General features: G+C 37.4%; 3 protein-coding genes across 8 annotated transcripts in view; all 3 read right to left on the bottom strand.

Annotated features, from left to right (window-relative positions):
* Window positions 1–14,968, bottom strand: part of mtmr1b (myotubularin related protein 1b) — a 31,701-nt gene extending 16,733 nt beyond the window's left edge. The window contains exons 1-9 of one of the 6 annotated variants that reach the window (XM_034311121.2): window positions 14,159–14,968; window positions 13,822–13,919; window positions 11,593–11,649; window positions 8,232–8,307; window positions 5,249–5,343; window positions 3,593–3,700; window positions 3,396–3,497; window positions 2,814–2,897; window positions 333–482 (exon numbers count right to left, since the gene is read on the bottom strand). In XM_034311121.2, coding sequence (XP_034167012.1) covers window positions 333–482; window positions 2,814–2,897; window positions 3,396–3,497; window positions 3,593–3,700; window positions 5,249–5,343; window positions 8,232–8,307; window positions 11,593–11,649; window positions 13,822–13,878 — 729 coding nt within the window. In that variant the 5' untranslated portion in view covers window positions 13,879–13,919; window positions 14,159–14,968. Of the gene's footprint in view, window positions 1–332; window positions 483–2,813; window positions 2,898–3,395; window positions 3,498–3,592; window positions 3,701–5,248; window positions 5,344–6,607; window positions 6,708–8,231; window positions 8,308–11,592; window positions 11,650–13,821; window positions 13,951–14,158 lie in introns of those variants that run through there. The other 5 variants (XM_034311119.2, XM_053240325.1, XM_034311122.2 and 2 more) reach the window with 5 other exon arrangements.
* Window positions 14,969–16,025: 1,057 nt separating this feature from the next.
* On the bottom strand, window positions 16,026–20,376 carry zgc:110222 (uncharacterized protein LOC550336 homolog). Its single transcript, XM_026941455.3, has 2 exons — window positions 19,848–20,376; window positions 16,026–18,807 (listed from the first exon to the last, which is right to left on the bottom strand). Exons 1-2 carry the CDS (start codon window positions 20,104–20,106, stop codon window positions 18,575–18,577), a joined length of 492 nt encoding a protein of 163 aa, XP_026797256.1. The 5' UTR covers window positions 20,107–20,376; the 3' UTR covers window positions 16,026–18,574.
* A 503-nt stretch (window positions 20,377–20,879) lies between these two features.
* map4k6 (mitogen-activated protein kinase kinase kinase kinase 6) overlaps window positions 20,880–24,222 on the bottom strand; it is a 30,896-nt gene continuing 27,553 nt past the window's right edge. The window contains exons 28-32 of the mRNA XM_026941206.3: window positions 24,086–24,154; window positions 23,905–23,991; window positions 23,531–23,601; window positions 23,275–23,330; window positions 20,880–23,161 (exon numbers count right to left, since the gene is read on the bottom strand). Of these exons, the coding sequence (XP_026797007.3) occupies window positions 23,074–23,161; window positions 23,275–23,330; window positions 23,531–23,601; window positions 23,905–23,991; window positions 24,086–24,154 (371 nt within the window). The 3' untranslated portion in view covers window positions 20,880–23,073. The remainder of the gene's footprint in view (window positions 23,162–23,274; window positions 23,331–23,530; window positions 23,602–23,904; window positions 23,992–24,085; window positions 24,155–24,222) is intronic.

Below are 24,222 nucleotides of genomic sequence, written 5' to 3'. Positions count from 1 at the left end.
TCACAATTAAATTTGTAAGCATTAAATGAAAAACAAAAGCTCTACCTAAATGTGGCACTACTGCTTTGTTATGCGTTTGTCGCAGCTTCAACTTCAGTACATTATATATCGTGAAAATATCTTCAGTGCATCATGTTCAGGATGTTTTTGCCATATTACCCATCTCTAATGTATGTATATCATATGCAGAAATTCTGTGTAAATATGGTTACATTACAATATACAGTTATTGAAAGAAGCCACAATGATTTCATATATATATATATATATATATATATATATAAAGTGTGAGCTAAAGAAAGGGAAACAGTGCTCTAACTGATAGCACTTACAGGAAAGCGACGTTTGGCCCTGAAGGCAGCGACTCTCCTGAGCTCGTCTTCATTGATGCTGGAGGGCAGGACAAGCAGAGCTGGGTATGTCTCACACACCTCGTAATTGCTGTTGATCTTACTGATAAACCAGCTCTCATTGGGCAGACCCTGTATGCAGCAAACAAACACACTGGGTCATGTAATGATATGCTTTTCTGAACATACTGCAGAGCACTGACCAACTGAGTAATTTAGAGTAATTACAGACTTTATATACTGATCATGTTTAACTGCTCCACTGTTACATGTATCACGTATTTCATATATTTTTGCCACAATACCTGCCTGTACACACGCTGAACTCTGTAAACCAGGGATGGGCAAAGTACTACCTGTGCAGCCAGTTTTAACCAGGTGTTGAGGTCAGAAAAAAATTAATCAATATTCACAATCATTTATTTTTGATAGTTCATTAGTGTTATTAACTGATGATGCATTCAAGCCAACTGGTGTCACTCATAGTGCTGAATGAGGAATGACCTCAAGTATTGCAAGATTTAAAGGTTTTTGGTCCAAAAACCAGCTTGGTCTCTTGGGTTTACTTATCTGCATGAAATATTATCTTTGAAACATACAGTAAAGTCATATTACAGTAAAGTCACACTGCCAGACTATCACATCACAGACAACCCTCATCAAACAATCATTCAATAAATTTGCCAAATAGTCACAAATTAATAAAGCAAGAAAGTTTCGCTGATGTCAGATCAGTGAGAAATTATTTTTATATGGTAAAATTTCTGTACCACAATAGACTAACACACACAACAACCATCACATTATGTTTGATAACCTGCATAAAAAAACCCTTAATCTCATGACACAAATGGAAATGACTTCACTGGTGCCAGTTTTCTCCCTGAGGCACAAAAAGCATTCAAATAAATGAACCGCATGGAGCAGAGCACTGGTCTTGAAACATATCGCCAATTGTAGCCAATTTTTTCCATTATACTATGCACACTGTCAACATTTTAAAAACAATTAGAACTTGACGCCAACGGCATCGACAGGGATGCCTCCGCCACAACCAAGTCTAGTCCTTCATGTTACTAAGTTGTATGCCAGAAATATCATTAAATTATACTTTAAACAGAAAGGAAGCTCTTGAAGATAAAATATTTCAAACACTTGACCTTGACCCTTTTTCTGTTCCAGATTCTAATCTGTTCGAACATTCATCCACTTGTTCTTGAGATATTGCACTAATGAGAATCTCGGGAATGGCCGAACAACTGAAAACATAACGCCTCCGCCACTTATTTGCAGAGGCGTAATAAGTAAACCAAAAAAAAAAAAAGAAACTAACAGCCAATATTTTTGGAATCCTGCAAGAATCTGTTAAAAATTTAACAAGAAACATGGAAATTCAAAAGATGAAATATTAGCCAGCAAATAGTGAGAGCAAGTTATTTACATAATATTATTTGATGCTTTCTGATAGAAAGTGAGGATAAAAGCAGAAAGCAAATTATACAGTGACATGCAGGGTGTTGAGTTTTACAGGAATCCTATCCAGCACAGATGCATCATTTAGTGAACTGAAGTCAGACACTAATTACATTATAAGTAATATCTATTAGATGATCCATATACAGTAGGATCACAACACAGAGCATATTTACATATCAATCATATGAAATATTTGTTTAAAAAAAAACAAACAACACTCTCTGTGTTTGCTCTTTTCACCTGCTAATGTGTCATGTTTTTTGGTGTCACTGATAAGTTGGTAATCAAGGTCATGTGTGATGAAGTGCTAACAACTTAAAATACTGCCCAAATGTATTCATGAAAAAGGTACTAGAGCCTATAATCCACTGTGTTGTGAATGGTTCGACAATCTTTCATGATTTAAAAAAAACAACAAACTATACATAGAATACAGAGATAGTGTACAGTGCTATACTGCAATTATTTAATTTCTTTGCTGCAGGTGTGGAATAGGTATTGCCTCTGTTTCTGATATGACTGGGCAATATTCTAGGTGCTAGTAAATTTATTTTAATAATAGTCTGTGTCATTGTTAAGAGTCAGTGTCTTAATTAGGTCCCACTATCCTGTAATTCACACCATGGACAAAAGTGATAAAATCTTTTATTTTATTTTATATATATATATATATAGTCCCATTGAGTGTGTCGAAGGGATTAAAATCTTGTTGTTTGTTCTCCTGCCACAGTAAGGCTTAGAGGTTTTTACTTGGAATGTATACCTTTTTTCCTCTGTAAATAATTAACTTTTGAAATATAAACATCTGTTTAACAGGATATTTTAATTACATGACCATACAATGCAATTTCTAATGAGACTGGCCTAACAGTGGAGGCTACAAATCTCATGCACCCCTGTAAAAACACCTGCTCAGAGGGGTTAAAATAAAAATATTGTTAATAGTCCACTCCTGTCAGTGAATCTGGGTTTTTCACATGCTTTTACCTGTCTCTTGTATTCAGCTATAGGATCATAAACCTTCCATCCATCTTCTGGAAACTTCTCCAGGTATTTGAATGCAAAGAGAGGCTGCAGGCCAAGAATGCACAAGTTAGCACTAAAACTCTGATTTACTGTGTATTTTTCATAACACTGCTGGCAATATAGCTAAGTGTAATATTGCATTTAAAGAAAAATCAATAATGGAAAGCAAGCACATTTCTATAAAACAAATTACTGGAATGTTGGTCAAATATGACATGTTTATATGCATCATATACCTACTGGTTATAATTTTGGAATTTGGCCAGTTTTAGCCTAATTTTAAGCCTAAATGTTGAGAAACTGGCAAGGTTTAGCCTAATTAATCCTGATAAAGCCTTGTGTTGAAATATAGTCAACATACTATATAATAAGCCAAATGAATTCTAAAACATCAGTAAGTTTTGTTTTGTTTTTTTACTTCTTTAGTAATTCTACTTACTTCTTCAAGCAACCACATAATGCATTATACTGTAAAAGCTCTTGGAAAAACACTGGTAAAGCATAGGCATTAATCGGTTAAAATACAGTCATCTTGGACCTTACCAAGTCATGGGAGAGAGGGAACGCATACTTGGATAACATCTCAAAGATTTCCAGCTTGCTCTGTTCTTGCTTTTTATAGGCAAATCTTGGGTTCCTCAAGTCCTTGCAGTGAACATTAACATGGAATTTAGACACATTTTTTTGACAGCAGTTCACTTTAAATTACATGCATGCAAGTAGCAGGGACACACTCTTACTTTGCAGACTATCTCTAGGCCTCGAGTGTTTTCTCCGTGGCTTTGCACCCCAATAGTCTCCAAGCGGCTGATAGCGCCCAGGTTTACATCCAGTACAAAAGGAGGATTCTAGCAGAAGTAGAATCTGATTTATTTTGCCATGTGTGTTACACATAAGAGGACTAATCTACAGTGGTCAGTAAGCATAATACACACTAACAGACAGGCATGTATGCAGACAAGTACAAGACAGAAACAGATAAGGGAATACATGCAGATAAGTATAAGAAATAGATATGGGAATAATTTAACAAACACAACAGGTAGGAGCACTAAACAAAGGCAGTGATTTGAAATGGTATCTAGAATCCAATCATGTCAACAGTTCATATCACCTCCTTTACATTATCACATAGTTCTTTTCATGTAAAAAAAAAAATGTTAATAAGCCAGATATTTTGACCATTTTCTCCATTAAACCTTTATTGTTAAATGTATTACTCTAACATGAAATAAGGACATGGTTTCAAAATGGGGAGGAAAAAAAAATGCAGGAACACATCTAAATATCCTATTAGTGTTATTCACTGCAAAAAGTCATACAGACTTTCCGTTTAAGAACCTACTTGCTCTTGCTCCAGAATTGTTCTTAACCAGGTACTACAGAAAAAAAAGGTAGACTATATGCATTTATTTTTTCATCCTTGGTCAATATTCTTTTCAAGTGGAAGTATTTAGAATTTTTTCTCATGCCAGGACTGCAGTGATGGAGGTCTATGTTTAGTCCAGTTAACTAAGAAACACTTTCATCCAATAAATAACTTTTGAGCTATAATAATATCAAATGACGTAAGTGGAACCATTTAATGCACCAATCCCAGAATAAGAAAACATGGATCTCTAGCAAATCTACATCTACGCTGTCCTGCTGGAAGATCCAACCACAACCCAGTTATAGCTATAAAGAGGTTAGATGTGTCTCAGCTTTCAGTGTGATACTAAGATAATTAAACACAAAGACATATTCTCATAAGCTTTTTTTCCTTTACTATCTTTACCAAGGCTTCCAATAATTCTGAAGCTCACTGTAAACTGGGCAGAACCAGAGGGAACGACTGAGTGTTCCAGGAGCATGTTTGCATTTAGGACACATAAAAGAGTATTTTAGAGTTTGTGCTGTTAATAATACCGGGGATACAGTATAAACAGTGGAAAATTCTGAATTGTTTTTATAGCTTTATCGCAAATAAAAACATTACGCGTAGCCTTTTGCATAACACGTAGCCTTTTGCATAACCAAAATGTCTTTCCCAAATGTTTATCAGAGAAGATAGATAATCATTTAGAAGGGTCAAACAATTCAAAGTAGAATACTCAGACAGTGAAACATGACATGATTAGCTTTTTTTAAAAAAAAAAAAACTTGCACGAGTGAACACTGAGCTGATCAGAAAGAAGCAAATTAAAGGCAGGCAAATTTGATCGCACTTTAGAGGAAGATTACTGACAAAGAATAATGTTGTCTTTTACATCATTAATACACATGAATCTAACTAAGCACTAACAAGAGACAACAAGGTAAAAACAAAAAAGGTCAGTTTTGATTTAAGGTTGTCTTTAAGCACATTAACATGTCTTTATCCAAGCTGGTGTTTAAGAGTAGGAAGATTGCCTTACTCGAACGAGACTCTTGAAGTAAAGCTTGTAGTCGGTGATGGTCAGTGTGCCACTCACAGCTCCAGAGAAAGGACAGATGTACATAACATTTTTGGCTGTGAGGAGAGAGTTTCTCATGAGAGTTTCTCATATCATACTGATAAAAACCAGCACCTGCCAAATTAAGTGAAGTGAAGTGAAGTGACGTGTGGCCAAGTATGGTGACAAATTAATAATTTGATCTGAAATGAGAACCACAGCAGACACTAGGCTGACCTCAGAAAACTAGGGCTTGCATGTACATATCTGCATACAGTATTTCTTCATTTTTTTCTGTGTGTTAGATCAAATTAGAGAGAAATAGGTTTATAAAACATTTTTAGCAACACTGGAGGAATCCTGTAAATTGATGCATGTTCTTAATTATGTGGTGATGAACAAAATGTAAAAACTCCAATCTGTGAGATTAAATACATAGTAATATACAGTCAAGTCCAGATATTTTTGGATATTGATTTATTGTTTGTTGTTGTTTTATTTATTGTTATTTTAGCTGTCAACCACAGTATACTGGAGATGAAATTAAACAATGCACGTTTTTAATGACAGTGACTTTCAGCTTAAATTTGAGGGTATTTACAGCTAAATCTGGTGACTTTAGCTGTAAATTCACAGCTAAAATTCACAGTCCCCCTTAAAGGGCTCAAAGCAATTGAACAAATTAAAAATCATAAATTGTCAATTTTAATACTTGGTTTCAAATGACTTCCAGACATCACCAGACACTGGGTTTCTTCCCTGGTAATGCTCTGCCAGGCATTTACTTCAGCTGTCTTTAGTTATGGATTTCCTGTAGTTTTGCCTTTAGCAAGTAAAATGCATACTCAGTTGGATTCACAACAGGTAAATGACTTGGCCATTGCAGAACATTCCACTTCTTTGCCTTAAATAGTCTTGGGTTGCTTTCAAACTTTGCTTCATGTCATCTGTCCAACTGTGAAATGCTGTCCAGTGAGTTTTAAAGCATTTGGCTGAATCTGAGCAGATAATACAGCCCTATATACACTTTAGAATTCATCCTGCTACTTTTATCACCAGTCATATTATCAATAAATACAAGGGAACCAGTTCTATTGGCAGCCACACATGTCCACGCCATAAGATCCATACTCTTCTCTTCTCCTCATTCTGGTAAAAGTTGACCTTTTTCTTATCTGTCCATAAGATGTTGTTCAAGAACTGTACAGGCTTTTTCAGATGTTTTTGGCAAACTCTAAACTGGTCTTCCTGTTTTTGAGGCTTACTAATGGTTTACATCTTTTGGTAAAACCTCTTATTTAAAGTCTTCTTTTGATTGTTGACTTTGACACAGATGCCTACCTCCTGGAGGGTGTTCTTGATCTAGCCAACCGTTGTGAAGAGGTTTGTCTTCACCAGGGAAAGAATTCTTCTGTTATGTCCAGATAGTGATGTTGACTCACTAGTAAAATCATGAAAAACTGTATGAAATATGTTTAAAATATGGTTATATTATGTTGTCTTCATATTCAAACTTAACAAGATATCAGCCCATGTTTTGCCTAGAATCGACTGTACCTATTTTCATAAAATGGACAGAGAACGTATGGCTTAATAAAGTGCTACATAAATTAACTCAAAACAAAAAAAATGTGAAAAAACACAGTTCAAGCTCAGAAATAACAAATTATAAAAACAATACATTATTATATATGAACCTATGTAGGCTATATACATGTTAGCACTGTTCTCAAACATTTGGAAATAATACTGCTCATGTGGAGCGTTGATGATTGTTATGGATGTCACTAAATGTTTGCAAGGAAATTCTCAAAGGCTAGTCCGATATCTGTGCTAGTCTTCTGGTTGACCGTGTACTGCCGTCCTGGTAGTGGCTGGGGCAAGTATGGCACACAAATCATAAATCAAAGGTACCCAGAAGATGTCCTTAGATGCAGGGCAGTTGAAAGAAACTGCTGGTTCACTCGGGTGCATGTCAGCCTTGCTTTTACTTTCAATTACATTTCCATCAAATTACATTTTTTATAACTTACTTATAACTAGTTTAATACCAAAAAGTTTATTCAAGTAACATACTTAAAATAATATTCTAAAGTCTGAGATCCAGTCAAACAGTTTACCGTACATATGTATAGTCGAATAGGGAAAAATAAGGCTCATATCTGGATAAATGTAAACATGAAGACAAAATGGAAGGATGTTGCAACTTAACATGACCATATTTTAAACATATTTCACACAATTTTTCATGATTCTACTAGTGAGTCAACATCACCATCTAGGCATGTTAAAATAGCACATATTTTTAGACCTGTAATTTTTCACTAACTTGACCTCAGATTTTGATATAAAGTCAATGAAATATAGTAGTTTAAGCACAAATTGTGCCTTTTAGCGTCTGTGTCTATTAAAGTGGGGTCCCTAATATCATTTACATTAGAAAATTTTTGACTTTTTCCCATTTTGAGAAAAATGGAGAAATAACTTTCCTTCTGTGGTGGCCTCTGAGCATTTAGACAGATAGAAATCAAGTTTGTCTTTATGTCTGCCAAATTTCATGTGACTCAGAATAGTATTTCTGGAAATATTAAATCCTAAACAATAAGATGTTTTTAATTAGAAAATATTATATTTTTCAGGGATGTGAAAAAATGTGACATTAGAATTCATCCAAAATTCTTACAGACTTTGGATTTAGGTCACAAGCAACAAATAAAAGAAAAAAAAAAAAAAAGAATGAACAAAATTTGAGACATGCAGCAACAACCCTATCTGAACTAACACAGAATGACCCAACTTAAAAAACATTATCAATGTGCAAATATTTATGGACCTGAGTGTAACTGTTGATGAAAATAAATGTGATATTTTAATGAACAACTGTTGTGTTTTTAATTATAACAGAAATTAAGTTGTTTTTTTTTTTTTTTTTAATCAGTACCATCAGATTACAACATTACATTACCTATAGCTTTGATGGTCTCCCCAGGTACACGAGGAGCCTCCTCCAGCATCGCTTGCTTATTGCCTTCCCTCAGCGCCTAACAAAGAAACACACATCATTAGGCTAAATACACGTGTATTCACACTGTGACATGAGTCAAATTCTTTTGTTATTTTTTACACAAACTATGACCACACACCTGTAGTATGGGTTAAATACCACAGAAAAAGAAGACTAAGGGAACCACACGCAAGTCAATGCATGCAAAAAGGCAAGAGCAATTAGTGAACTATGGGAGAGAGTGTGAAAAATAAAGAAGCATTTCTAGTACAATTGTGATATGACACAATGCAACACATATGGATTGAGGAAACTGCCACTTGTTAAATCTCAGGGCTTAAAAATGAATGGCAAATGAAATGTGAGAGACCAAAAGAATACTGCACAATGTTTCCCTTTGCAGCTACTCCAGTTCCCTTACAGGGTAAAGCAGAGGCCCTGCCCAATGTCTGGAGGGCAAAAATAAACAAGGAAAAAAGGCTATAATTTTGCCTGTAGATGGCTGCTCAAAGTCAGAGCTGTTTAAAGACAAGAAGCAGCAAAGTTTTTAAAGATCATTTCAGGTTTATGTGGTCATGAACTTTGGTGGAAAACAACACAGAAAGCAAGAGAAAATACAAACGCAGTCTTCTAGACACCAAGGACAAGATATTTATTCCACCGTGGACTATAAAGAGTATCTACCTATATTACAGGAGGATACAAAGGATACAAACTGGAGGAGGTTATAAAAGCAAAGGATTTACATACAGTTTATTAGAGAATAGAGAATAATGATATAGGGATCCAAACCTTAGAAATGAAATAACTGTTGACTAGAATAACACACATTATCTGACCATTTTTGTTACTTGTCATAATTTGTAACATTTGTAAAATGAAAACATACTAAATGTCTTGTTGCTATGAATTAGGTTTCTTTGTTGTTTTGATTGTATTGAAAGTTCCTGACAAAGCGTCCCCTCCATTCCCACTTCACTCCCAGTGTTCCTGGATCCACCATGACCCTGACCAGCATAAAGCAGTTACTGAAGATGAAAGAATGGAAGGTCCTCACAGATATGATAGAGAAATTCACCTAGAATAACACCAGTCTTTGACAGTCTTAGCAGGCTGAAGAGAATGCAGCCTTTCAATTCACTGTACAGCTGTGTGTCAAAGGGCAAAACTGGATGCTGTCACTACCAAGAACACAATGGTGCCTTCATATTAGCCAGCTCTGGCTATTATCATCATGCTAACAGGTTCGTCAGCATTAGGCAGATGTTACATGAGTGTATGTATATATATATATATATATATATATATATATATATATATATATACACACATACACACACAAACACACCACAGATTAGCAATAACATGAAAAACACTGACAGGAGAAGTGAAAAACATTGATTATCTCACTGTTAAGGGGTGGGATACATTAGGCGGCAAGTGAAAGAGTCAGTTCTTGAAATTGTTGTGTTGGAAGATGGGCAAGCGTAAGGATCTGAGCGACTTTGACAAGGGCCAAATTGTGATGGTTACACGACTGGGTCAGAGCATCTCCAAAATAGCAGGTCTTGTGGGGTGTTCCAGATATGCAGTGGTTAGTACCTACCAAAAGTAGACCAAGAAAGGACAACCGGTGAACCGGCGACAGGGTCATGGGCGCCCAAGGCTCACTGATGTGTGTGGGGAGCGAAGGCTAGCCCATCTGGTCCGATCCCACAGAAGAGCTACTGTAGCACAAATTGCTGAAAAAGTTAATGCTGGCTATGATAGAAAGGTGTCAGAATACCCAGTGCACCGCAGCTTGCTGCGTATAAAGAGGTGTAGCTGCAGACCGGTCAGAGTGCCCATGCTGACCCCTGTCCACCGCCGAAAGCGCCTACAATGGGCACATGAGCATCAGAACTGGACCATGGAGCAACAGAGGAAGGTGGCCTGGTCTGATGAATCACATTTTCTTTTACATCATGTGGACGGCCAGGTGTGTGTGCATTGCTAAACTGGGGAAGAGACGGCACCAGGAAGGACTATAGGAAGAAGGCAAGCCGGTGGAGGCAGTGTGATGCTCTGGGCAATGTTCTGCTGCGAAACCTTGGGTCCTGGCATTCACGTGGATGTTACTTTGACACGTATGACTTACTTAAACATTGTTGCAGAAAAAATACACCCCTTCATGGCAACAGTATTCCCTAATGGCAGTGGCTTCTTTCAGAAGGATAATGCGCCCTGCCACACTGCAAAAATTGTTCAGGAATGGTTTGAGGAACAAGTCAAAGAATTCAAGGTGTTGATTCCCCAGATGTACAATATACATATATACATTATATATATATATATATATATATATATATATATATATATAGTGTGTGTGTGTGCGCACGTGTGTGTGTGTGTGTGTGTGTGTGTGTGTGTGTGTGTGTATATATATATATGTGTACACACATACACACACACACACGGTATATGTCTGGGACATGCATAAACTGAAACATGATAGCCAAAGTCTGTAAAATACCTGCAACCAGCTGATTACCTTATAAAACTCCATGAGTGAGTGTACCTAAAAGAACTGATGCACTTTTAACGGCAAAAGGATAGTCACATTTGTTTTCTACTGTTCACTGAACTGGGGAAGAGACGGCACCAGGAAGGACTATAGGAAGAAGGCAAGCCGGTGGAGGCAGTGTGATGCTCTGGGCAATGTTCTGCTGCGAAACCTTGGGTCCTGGCATTCACGTGGATGTTACTTTGACACGTATGACTTACTTAAACATTGTTGCAGAAAAAATACACCCCTTCATGGCAACAGTATTCCCTAATGGCAGTGGCTTCTTTCAGAAGGATAATGCGCCCTGCCACACTGCAAAAATTGTTCAGGAATGGTTTGAGGAACAAGTCAAAGAATTCAAGGTGTTGATTCCCCAGATGTACAATATACATATATACATTATATATATATATATATATATATATATATATATATATAGTGTGTGTGTGTGCGCACGTGTGTGTGTGTGTGTGTGTGTGTGTGTGTGTGTGTGTGTATATATATATATGTGTACACACATACACACACACACACGGTATATGTCTGGGACATGCATAAACTGAAACATGATAGCCAAAGTCTGTAAAATACCTGCAACCAGCTGATTACCTTATAAAACTCCATGAGTGAGTGTACCTAAAAGAACTGATGCACTTTTAACGGCAAAAGGATAGTCACATTTGTTTTCTACTGTTCACTGATCTTTATAGTATTAGTTTATTAGTTTATGTTTGATGGGCACAGGGGACAACAAACACACGCACACACAAGACTTGCCAAGGAGGAGTCTTTATGCTGAGCATCGCTGTCCAAGAAAATTCCACCATCATAATCCTACATCAGAAAATGGAAAGAAATTGGGCAAAAAAAAAAAAAGATGGACAGAGGACAGAGGAAGAGGAAGAGAAAAAAGAAGAGAAGGAGATAGTTACAGTTCCACCGCACAGTCAGTGCTCTGAATTGAGAACAATGAGAACCATTCATACGGCAGTGAAAGGAACAGACTGAGGAGCACGACATGAAATGTCACAAGACGTTGTGTAGACAAAACCAGGAAGTACTAGAGAGTTCGAAAAATGCCCAAAAAAAAAAAAAAAAAGAGATTATATTTAGGGTTCTTTCTCTTACTATGATCAGTTTTAGGCTTTTCCATCCCAATAAATGCACAAACTCATTTTTCAGTTCTTGTTTTTGTTTTGTTTTTTTAAGTGGTCACATGCATGTGAACCACACAGATAAACTTTCAGTGCAAAAAGTGCAAGATGTGGACGGAAAGCGTGTATAGATTTCATGCGAAAAAGTTTGCTGAGAGAAGTTTAGAGATCAGGTGGTGGGATGAAATTCCATGCTGTCTTTAAAGCATCACTGCTGCTGAATACTTTACATGAGTGATGAAGTTTATTTCCTGTGAATTCTAGAGATACTGTGATAATCATCCCAAATGGCATTCTCAAGCAAAGTAAAAAGATCTTAATACAGACCAGAAAGGGATAAACACAGAGATGTGCACACAAAGTGAAATCAACTATATTAAAGCAGAGTAAGTCTGGTCAAGAAAATCACTATTATCTACATGGCTGGAGTTCTAATTACTGAGTCCAACATTATTTTAGGGAGAAATACCACTTTAAGTATGACTCATATCCTTTTCTTGCAACCTACCATTAATAGCAAGTTGCGGGTGGACTTTGGATTGCTTAAGGGCTAATGTTGAGGGGAACATTAGGTCTTACTCCAAAGAAACTTTCACATACATTCACAGCTGCTAGGGAGTACTGGGGTTTTTTTATTGTTTTTTTTTTTTTACTTTTTGGCTAAAAGAGTTCACGTGTGAGGCAATTGTTTACATACCATTTTAAGAGGTACAAAATTCTTGCTATGTCTGAAACAAGCCTTTAGTAAGCTTAAGAGCATATAAATTATATTCATGACATATTCATGTCTCTTTTGTTTTTCCTTTGACCCTCTTGACACCAGCTGTTTCTTGCTCTCACGTCTAGTTTGCATCCTCGTAAGATTTTAACCACGTACTGTACATGTACACTTGTAGTGTATTTTGAAGTGTATAATCTACAGAATATCCATATATAACTATGATATTCAAGTTGCAAGTGGGTCAGTCCATCTCGGTGCTTGACTGGTTTTAATTTTTCTAATTCTTTTTGAGTGATTACCTCTATGTATTGGCATTGCCACCATTTTTTTTAATGTTGGTTTAACCACGAAGGCCATCTTTGTGTCATGGCACACAACGAATTTTGGTTATACAGCTGTTTACGAAAACCTAAATATCTTGGCTCAGGATGGTCTGAGCTCCTTGGAACAAAAACTGATTTCTAGAACACATTACATGGTACATGGAAATATATAAATATTTTGCATTCTTGTTCCATAGACTTAGAACTTAAGTCCTAATGTATTGCTCAAGATTGCTCACAGTTCCACTGTTAGGGTCAATTTATAATGGGAAAGGTTTGAGTCTCAGTCTTAATTTTTTTATGAAGTACTTGGGTAAGTATAGTGTACATGCAGAACATTTCTTTGAGACTTCTCTTATTATTTTTTTTTTTTATGGGGGCAAGAAAGTGAAATTTTTAAAAATTCCCCTCATTTTCAGGTTGAATATCTCTGGCAGGGGACCAGATATGAACCTGAAATTTTCAGAAACAAGTCCTCTATAGTCGCATTCTGCTTTAACATTTTGAGTTTGAGATTCCACTGGTTACAGAGGTAGGGCTAGTAAAAATCTGGGGAAAAGTCTACTTTACTCATGCATTTTGAGAAATGAACAGATGTAATATAAACATAACAAATAATAAAACTGAACAATATTTTTTCCTAATAACTTTTAGCAAGTTAAACATTTTAAAGACTGCAAAATGAAAACCAAACAGCGAGACTGTCTGCAACAATAGATAAGAGTGATATTTTGGTAGTGGTGGATATCTGATGTGTTTGTGTATGCATGGCTGTGTGACCAGCTCACTCACTCACTGTCTGTCTCACCTTATAGTCTCGAGACATGGCCTCTGAAGTGATGGCTCCAGGATTCTGACTTGACATTGTGGCTGCAATCAGCTGTTTGCACCATTCAACATGAGCACCTGTAGGACTGCAACGCAATCAACAGGCAAACTAATAATAATAAATAAATAAATATAATTATGAAGATAAACCAGGATGTTTCACACAAATGCCTTCAGTTAAAATTCCACTGACACAAGCACAAGACAGTTCATCTCTACACAAACTCCCTGACACTGAAACACTGTCTCCTCACTCTGACAGAGGTTGATGGGTTGAAACAAGAGCATTATGTGTTAAGAAGTTGAAAGCTCCTCACCTGTCTGAAGTGTCCGTGCTGGACCCAGCACTGCATGAACTCCAGGGCTTTCTGCTCGAGGCTGTCTGACCCGCCGCCGCTTCTGTGTCGTGGTGTCCAGAATTCAAGGGCTTCGTGTCCATTCCTCTTTGCCCAGAGTTTCTACATGCGTTTATAATTTTGCTTTGTAAACGTTTCTCTTCTATACTCACCACTCCTTCGGACCGACTTCTCACATTCTTCTTCGATCTCCCGAGAGCTGGAAGTCGATCCCAAAAGAGTCGGTTCTCCGAATCCAGGAATTAGTAATCGAGAGTCGAAACCAAAGCTTGGGAGTCGACTCCACCCAGAGAACCGACTCCGGCTCCACGTCGCACGCAGACAATAGGAGATTCCGGGGCTGTTGTTTATCTGCTGTTGTTTTTTTGTCTGTTTGTTTGTTTTGTTTGATTTGATTTTTCCAGGGTTATTGTTTTGTTTATTTTTTCACAGAAAGCAAAAAAAAAAAAAAAAAAAAAAAGGAGTTGACATGGGAGTCGACATGTTTAGTCCCTTTTAGCTAGCGCTCCAAATGACATTGCTAACTGAACTGCATTGTTTTTCAGGATTGTTCAGGTTAACTAAGACAACAGACAGAGTAAATTACAGGCTCCATCCATATTGATTCCATATGAAACACATGGAACGTCAGGTTTTATTCAAACGCGGCTCATTTCATCGTCGTGCACAACTGACTCTTCAATTCGACTCCATTTACATTCAGCACATGGAATCAAACTCAGAGTCGACTCCAACATTTTTTAAATGAAACAGCCTTAAGATCTGACACAGCCTGACGCCAACGTCATCGCGGTAAATCTCTGAAAGAGTGCCTTACCCAGGATGCAACGCCAGGCTTTTCCTTCTGTATTGTTATTCTGTGTATATGTATATTTATACAGAATAACTATATATATATATATATATATATATATCCCATTTAACCATTTAAAGGTAAGCATTGTTACGTCTAATACTTCCCACGTTAGAGCGCTCGCGAGAACATAGCAGGCTGAACTCGGGATTAAAATGAAGACGTACAGTACGTCTACAAAAACTGGAATTAAAGAGTTGTTTGGTTAGTGCCTAGTGCGTGCCAGGTACGTTCATGGCCAAGTAGGAAAGTAGGAAAGCTCCAACTCGTAATTCCTACTCGGAAAGTCAGCTTTTGGTGAGCTGCGACTGTGATTCCGTGACGTCACTTCAACATGGCGGCAAAATGTTCCTCACTTCAAAATGTTAATTTGCTTTCTGCAAGATGTTTTAATGTCATGTCATTTTTGGCGCTGTTAATTGTTAATAATCTCATCCAGTTATCTCATCCACTAACCAAACAACTCTTTATTTCCAGTTTTTGTAAATTTTCAGTTGTGAATACATTTAATCATTCACTTATGCTTTGTTTATCCAGTTACAGTATGTTTCAAATGAATTCTCTATCTTTGGTTAGATTTACAGATTAACACTGCCATGACTGTGGGTCATCTGCAGTGCGATGAAGTCTTGCCCAGGACTTTAGATATTTCTCCAGGTTGAAAAATAGGTGCCGGTACTCCCCTTGTTTGCATGTTGGCTATATAGATAGCCAACAGGGGAGTACGAGCAAATATTTTTCAACCCAGAGAAATTAGGGCTGGGTATTGTTGACTACATCATATACTGTAAGCATTACGAGACAATATAGCACAAAGCATCATATCCTTTTCACATATTACATCAAGATTGTTACTGCTCAATACAAATTCTGAAATAGTTTTCTATTTAAATGTAATAAAAGTTAAAATTTTATTAAATGACAGTTGACACCAGTTAAGGAAAAGCAGAAGCCAGTAATTGCAATACAGATTTTTAATATTTATTTGTAACTTTGCCAACACAGTATCTCAGTGTGAATATTTAACTACTGATTACTTGTTAATTAGTTGGGGAAAAAGATAAGCCCATAAAAGAAAGAAATGAAAAATAAATTTAAATGTGGAGTAAAATATATATATACATATAGAGTTTAAGATCAGATGCCGTGAGTGGTAGTCGAATGCTGTTACATTCAGGTAATCAGTTTCATAATGAACATTGAATAATCTTATGATATATGTGTGTAGTTTACATGGCATATAAACATCTTTGTCAATTTCCTAAAGTACAAATCAGAATGGTTACAGTAGTCCATAAACAAAGAAAACAAACATAAGCTGTGGTCTCCAAATTCAGTTCCTATACTGTTCTTTAAAATTCAAAATGCATAAGAATTACTACAGATTTAGAGCACCAAGGTTTGTTTAATTACATTTACACGAACTTGTTGATGAACTAAATGGTATGATTTTTTCACAGAGTTTAGCTTGGATATGGGTGTCAGGCCAATTCCCATAGTCTCAGAGAACTCGATTTCCCAGAACACACTGCAGCCTACAAGTATGGCCACCATAGACTACACCTCCCAAGAAGGGACTTTGTCACGTATACAGTCGCCTAACTTTTAATCACACACACCTGAGTACATTCACACTTCACAGTATATAAGGGCCTCAGGTTCATGCACTCATTTGCAAAGTAGTGCTCAGTGTGATTATACCTGACTTACCCAGCTTTTGTAGGGTTTGTACATTGCCTGAACTACTGCCTGTTTTTGGATTATGATCTTGACTTCTGATTTGGATTTGTTTGCTGGTATGTTGTACAATAAACTCTCACTGCATTTGAATCCGTCTCTGCCTATATCACAGGTGTCACTACTACATTAAAATGTTATATATAATACCAACTAATAAAGTTTACCCTTTCAAGACCATTTTGATGTGCAAACAATTGGCCTCATTTATCAAGTTGGATATGAATTTATTTGTAAATTGTTCATAGGAGCATTTCCACAATAAAAAAAATCTAGTTCATTAAAGCATTCATATCCTACAAGAACTGAGTTTGTGTAATTGTACGTATGTGTACGGACTCATTAATGTGAATGATTTATAGGCTTCGACTCATACTCTGAGGTATGAGTTACTGATATTTTATATGTGGATCATCTTGACAAGTTTAAATAGTTTTTATTTCAGTTGCACACATGAATGTAATAATTTTGTGATGAGAGGATCTTTATTGTCCCACTGGGGGAATTTTTCTTTCTAACCACTTGCTTATTATTACATTAAAAAAAAAAAAACCATAAGTTCTGCACAATTCAGTCGTAATTGTACATACACGCATACATATATACATACCACTATATCAGCTTGATGCTTTATGCAGGTACAAAATAACCAGATTTTTGAACTGGTTTTATTTACACGTTGGCATTGAAAAGTTACTGCCCAGAGGAAGAACCTGGTACTCAGAGTACAGATGGGTTCAGAATGCTCATAAATCAACTCAAGAGAAGAGTGTTAACTCCCATTGGTGTACTGTAAAAATTACCAAACCAAGCTAGAATGCAATACCTTATGATGTTCTCCAATATCTCCCTGTAAAAGTTTGCGAGCTTCTGTTCTACTCCAAAAATCTGCAGTCTTTGCAGAAAGGATAATTTTGCTGCAGTCTAACACAAAGTTTAGCAAAGTATGTCTTCCACCACACTATGCTGTCAATATCTACACCCAGATACTTAAGAATATCATGTAAGTAATAAGAAATAAGAAACTTGGGACATGTTTTTTTTTTTTTATAAATAGTGGCAGGCCTGTGGTCAGCAATTCCTTTTGGATCAAAAATAATTTCCTTTGACATCTTGACATTCAGCTGAGATGGTTATCATCACATCATTGCAAAACTGTATCTCAGAACATTGCTCGAAGGCTTCCAGATCTATCAAATGGGAGAAGCTAGATGAGCTACATCATATCTTAAAAAGCAACTGTTCATGACCAAGGTTCTCAGCTTTCTTCACAGACACCAACCAAGTCTAGGTGTTTACATGATTTTGACTGTAGACACATAATAAAGGGTAGTGCAACAATTTTGATTTTAAATACTTGATTTCTTTTTACTCAGTTATAACAGAGTAAAAACAAAATGATTGAGTAAACTGCTTATAGACAAGAAAGGTCATGATAGAGGGATTTTTTTTTTTTTTTTTTTTATTTCTTTCATCACCTCATCTGCAAGTCTCGGAGTGACCGCTTTAATAAATCAGCATTTTTGCTAATATATCCTAAAATCTTACACCTACATTCAAAATAAAAGGTTTTTGAAGCAACACTGGTATTAGATATATGATGTATTTAATTTCTAGTATTGTAAATGAGCAATATGGGATTAAGAAGTTATTGCTAGTAAAGGGAAAACATTTGGTGCCAGTGAATAAGAAGAATAACTGTGAAAAAAAGAATAGTCATTGATACAATCATTCACAGATCTGTCAGTATGTCAGTAAACTGACAGCACTTCAAGTCTCAGTGACTGCTAGAATAACTCAGCCACAGGATCAGAAGGTAGCAGATGTGCTGGAATCCTTACCATCCACACGTCTTTATGGCCTCTTGAATACAGCGGCTGTGTGAGCCAGCGCGGACTGGACAGTCTCGTGAGGTATTTTTGGGCAAGTCCAGTCAGGCAAGCTGCTTTTTCCAGCTCTCTCATCTGCTCTGGAGGGACATCTTCAGAACAGAGCCATGTTTCCCCAACATCCACAAGACCTGATCAGCAATGACAAATTTGTGTAAACTGGGGATGCACAATATATTCAGGCTCTCATGGCCAGACTGTGTAACAGTTTCTTCCCCCAAGTCATCAGACTCCTCAATACTCAAGAGACTGGACTGACAACACACACACACACACACACACACACACACTCAGCTGAACACCATCCCACTCCCTTCACAATTCTTGCACATTTCTGTATTGACTATCTGCATTTTTGCTGCTACTATATTTATATAGTCACTACTATACTCTCTACCTGGCTGCTACCCCAACAAGTGCTATATATATATATATATATATATATATATATATATATATATATATATATATATATATATGGTATAAGCTTATCTGCTAAAATACTGTCATAGTATGTTACATTTACATTCACAGCATCTTATTTTATCGTTATTCTTTTGCACTACTGTTATATCTGACACTTTCACACTAGAACTGTGTACTGCTCAGCGCTGCATGGTCTCTTACTGTGCCTACTGTCTTGTTTTAGTAGTTATTGTCTTGATTTAGTAGTTGTACTGTTTTCATAGTTATTGTCTTCAGCTGTTTGCCCGTGCACAAATTGGGGGCAGTCGTGGCCTAATGGATAGAGAGTCAGACTTGCAACCTGAAGGTGAACCCCCAACTGCTCCCCGGGCACCGCAGCAAAAAAGGCTGCCCACTGCTCCGGATGTGTGTTCACTGTGTGTGTGTGTGTTCACTACTGTGTGTGTGCACTTGGATGGGTTAAATGCAGAGCACAAATTCCGAGTATGGGTCACCATACTTGGCCACAAGTCAAGTCACAAGTCACTTTATGTAGTAATGTGGAGTCTCGTGTAGTTCTGTGTTGGTTTATGTAGCACCCTGGTCCTGGAAGAATGTTGTTTTGTGTCACAGTGTACTGTACTAGCTGTATATGGTTGAAATGATAATTAAGTCGCTTGACTTGATATTGTTAAAAAAAAAAAACTTGCTACTGGTTTTTGTAATACTGATATTGCAGCATGCAGGAATATGCAAATCATTTCACCTGCCACAACACCACGGCCATATCTTTCCCCGGATTCCAGAAGCTCTTCTACTTCAGACTGTTTCATGGCCAAATTCTCCATGAGGATGTTTCTCCAGTCGTCTCCTTCCCAGTCCTTCTGTGCTATGTGGATGGCCAGAGTGCAGTTCTTCATCTCCGCCAGCAGAGGGCGCCAGCGTGTCTCTACAGATTTCACACCATTCAGCACGAGACCTGCGTATGGCTGTCTAAAAGACAAGCAAGCAACCTGCAGAGCCATTAACTAAACAAACAAACAAACAAACAAACAAACAATGCGAGGAAACGTTTCTGATTCAGACCAGATCTGAGTGCGGATTCCTGCATGTAAAGCTCGTTTCTGGAGATCAGACACTGCTCATTACTGTTAGTATAACATCAGTAGGATGAGAATATGGCGCAGAACTTGTATTTATAACACAGATCTTCTGGCTTTATATTATACATGTGTAACGCTTTGTATTTCTAATCAACCACAGCCAAGCCTTCTCTGTGTATTTCTTCTTCAACCGAATCGAAGATAGCTCAGAAAAGACTGTATCCCGTCTCCAAAACTCACAGCATGAATAGAAACTAGTGCCATCTGGCGTCCACATAATCACTCAGACCCCATCTCATTCAGAGAAAACAAGACATGAGAACAGGACAGGACACTCAGACCCCATCTCATTCAGAGAAAACAAGACATGAGAACAGGACAGGACACTCAGACCCCATCTCATTCAGAGAAAACAAGACATGAGAACAGGACAGGACACTCAGACCACATCTCATTCAGAGAAAACAAGACATGAGAACAGGACACTCAGAACCCATCTCATTCAGAGAAAACAAGACATGAGAACAGGACACTCAGAACCCATCTCATTCAGAGAAAACAAGACATGAGAACAGGACACTCAGAACCCATCTCATTCAGAGAAAACAAGACATGAGAATAGGACAGGACACTCAGACCCCATCTCATTCAGAGAAAACAAGACATGAGAGCAGGACAGGACAGGACAGGACATCTCAGAGAAAACAAGACATGAGAACAGGACACGCAGACCCCATCTAATTCAGAGAAAACAAGACATGAGAACAGGACAGGACACTCAGACCCCATCTAATTCAGAGAAAACAGGACATGAGAACAGGACAAGACATGCAGACCCCATCTCGTTCAGAGAAAACAGGACACAACACTCGGACCCCATCTCGTTCAGAGAAAACAGGACACAACACTCGGACCCCATCTCATTCAGGATGTGTGTAGAACACAGGACATGCTTCACTGCAACACTGCTGTAGAAAGGTCAACTGGCTATAGGTGTGAAACCACCAATCACAAGTTGTGATATTACTTTTTACTTACTGCATGCAGGGCTGGGAGTTTACTTTAAAAATGTATTGCATTACAGTTACAAATTACTTCATAAAAATGTCATTAGTGATGTAATCCATGTATTACAATATGAAAGTAATGTCATCTGATTACTTTTGGATTACTTCAAGTTCACATATGTAAATAAAGTCAAGAGAAAAGCAATACGAACATCAGCAACATCACGAAAGCATTTCCTGCTTATAAATTAGTAACAAGGAGTAGACTTGGTGGTGGTGGAGGCATCCCTGTTGACTGGCATCGAGTTCTACTTGTTCTTGCTCAATATGATCTCAAGAGAGAAGCTCTGTTAAGTACAGTGCCACTGTCTGAGAGTTTGATGAAACCACAGTATGAAGCGTAGCAGATGAGTGCTCAATCTTACAGAAAATGAGAGAAAATCGAATTACAAAAACATGGCATTATTTTATTAATTCAACAACTCAAGAGCATGGTAAAAATAGCTTATATCCCACACACTAAGATTTCATGACCTCGAATTGCAAAATAATGTACTTGATTTTGGATGTACCATTCATATTAATGTCTTGGTCATGTGATAACTTCTATGATTTGATGAATACTGATGAAATATGGTAAGAATACTGCCCTGATGATGTAACAGTTGTTATGATGATCACCACTTACATGAAATTTTGTTTTTGTTCTTTTATGTACATCTAGTGTAAGTAGATGAGTATTTTAGGAGTCAATTGTGAAGCATTAGAAATGACTCAGTTCATTATCTTATGATAATTTCTGTTGCTTGTTAGATCTTATTGTTGTGTATTTCTAGGCAGGTGTTCTTAGGAGAGAATTATAAAATTCCTATAGTGATTACTGGCATGGTGGCTTAGTGGTTAGCACTGTTGTCTCGCACCTCTGGGGTTGGGGGGTTTGAATCCCGCCTCCGCCCTGTGTGTGCGCGGAGTTTGCATGTTCTCCCCATGCTTTAGGTGGTTTACTCCGGTTTCCTCTCCTAGTCCAAAGACCAGATGATTGGCATTTCCAAATTGTCTGTAGTATGTAAGTGGGTGTGTGATTGTGCCCTGGCATCCTGTCCAGGGTGTCCCCTGCCTCGTGCCCCGAGTCCCCTGGGATACGCTCCAGCCTACCCCACGACCCTGCGTAGGTTAAGCATAACAGAGAATGGATGCATGGATGGGTAGATACACAGATACTAATATAATTCAAATATAATTCAGAACAGTGTTAATACTTTCTGTTGATTTCTACATCCTTAGTTTCACAGTGCAATGGACATTCTCATTAGTAAGAATACTATATTTCTCTGATCTGATGATCAAATGAGTCAACTCTCGCTCAGCTGCCTACAAAACAGACACCAAAACACACACCATTCTACAAAAGTACAACACCACCAAAGACAGTCAAGATTTGCTGTAGTACAACCATCAGTAAAACAGAGAACAGGACAAGCATTGCTGTTTGCTACCATAACTGTTTAACCTTCAGGTGAGTCGTGGCTAACAGTCTTATCTGCTACATTACATTACCAAACCATGCTCCTACAGTACAGTCCAAACAAACCCCACAGTTTTGCTTAATGTCCTTCGTTGTCTTTGACTGTACTAACGATAGTTCATCATTTTATCTCTCTGCTGATTTGCTGTTGTGTCAGAGCCTCTGGCAGCTCAACCCTCCCTTTCTTTCCTCTTCTTCTTGTTTCTGTGTGAATCTGCAGGACTTCTCTCATTGGCAGAAATGATGCCGGTGCTCTCTGTCTCCCACCTACAGGATCTGAGGGCTCCCCCTTTATTTGTTGTAGAGGACAGAAGTGCCTTCTTGACTGTGGATTAATTTAAAGGTTCCTGAGTTGCATTAATAGCTGCTCTCGTGGCCAGTAAGGATATAAAGGTTGCTCATGGCAGACGGATCATCCGTGGGAGTGCTTTGTAAGATGATATCCCTATAGAAAAGAGGATTTAACACCATTTAAGCTTGTTTTGAAAATTTGTTCAATATTCTTGTTTCTTATGTTCCTGTGCTAGAATGGTTGTGTGTAAATGTTGTAGAACATACTTATTTGTCCCCAGCACCTGGAAGACACGACTCTCATCTGTGATCTCCTGCACTACCTGCAGGAAAGAATAAAGCCTTTCTAAACAAGAATTTTGCCAAACCCTGTCTTATTCAACAATCTGATAACAAAAATCATACTATTGGGAAAGTGAGCCGTCGCTTGTCTGATTTAAAAGCTGTATTGGACTGGATTGAGCTTTTAGGTGGGCTAGAATTTGAAAGAATTGGTAAGTATTTTGAATGACATCAGATATACCTCGCCACTTTGTAAGCTCTTTCCCTTAAGTCCATGTTTCCAAAAGGCAAGAACACTGTCCTGCAAGCACACTGTGGGGAAACATTAATGGTTTTAGTGCGCTGACATCAACAAAATAATACGATTACTCATAAAAACATACAAGAAACATACTAGAATCAAGGAAACGATATCATTAATAGCATTAAGTAGTTGATTTCATGGGAATGGATGTCAATGTATTTACTTTGTTGTCATTCATTACTATTTAATATTAGTATTAGTTTGTATATATATTAATATTTATTTATTACTGAGCCATGTATTTATTGGTGAATCTCTGCTGAATATAGTTTCAGTAAACTAGCTCAAGTGGGGCAACACCCTGTGCTCACCAAGTGTCTCAATGGAGAAGTCGAAGGTGAGTTCTGAAATCAAGCCTTTGCTGGAGCAGCCCTGCAGATTTACAGCTTTCACAGTGTCTGCAGGGAACAGACCAATGAGTACTGATTTAGTACTATACAGATAGTTTTAACCATAAAATATGCATTTTAAAACAGGATAAAATTAATATACCTTCCAGAGCTATGAGGACTGTGTCTCTATCCAGTTGAGTTACTTGTTTCAGTTTGAGACTCTCACCATCTGTGAATCCAATGATGCAACTATATGAACCTGCATATTTAGTCTACTGTATATACACTGAGACTTAT

The sequence above is a fragment of the Pangasianodon hypophthalmus genome, chromosome 15, assembly GCF_027358585.1.
Source record: "Pangasianodon hypophthalmus isolate fPanHyp1 chromosome 15, fPanHyp1.pri, whole genome shotgun sequence".
NCBI classification, from domain to species: domain Eukaryota; kingdom Metazoa; phylum Chordata; class Actinopteri; order Siluriformes; family Pangasiidae; genus Pangasianodon; species Pangasianodon hypophthalmus.
Note: the sequence above shows the minus strand (reverse complement) of the source record. Positions and strands in the feature narration are given on the sequence as shown.

Bases quoted from the DNA above. Each gene is read 5' to 3' on its own strand.
- zgc:110222 (XM_026941455.3), bottom strand. From the start codon at position 20,106: ATGGCTCTGCAGGTTGCTTGCTTGTCTTTTAGACAGCCATACGCAGGT. The intron at 18,808-19,847 runs GTGAAATGATTT...ATTGCTGATCAG, and splicing joins TGGCCGTGGTGTTGTGGCAG to GTCTTGTGGATGTTGGGGAA.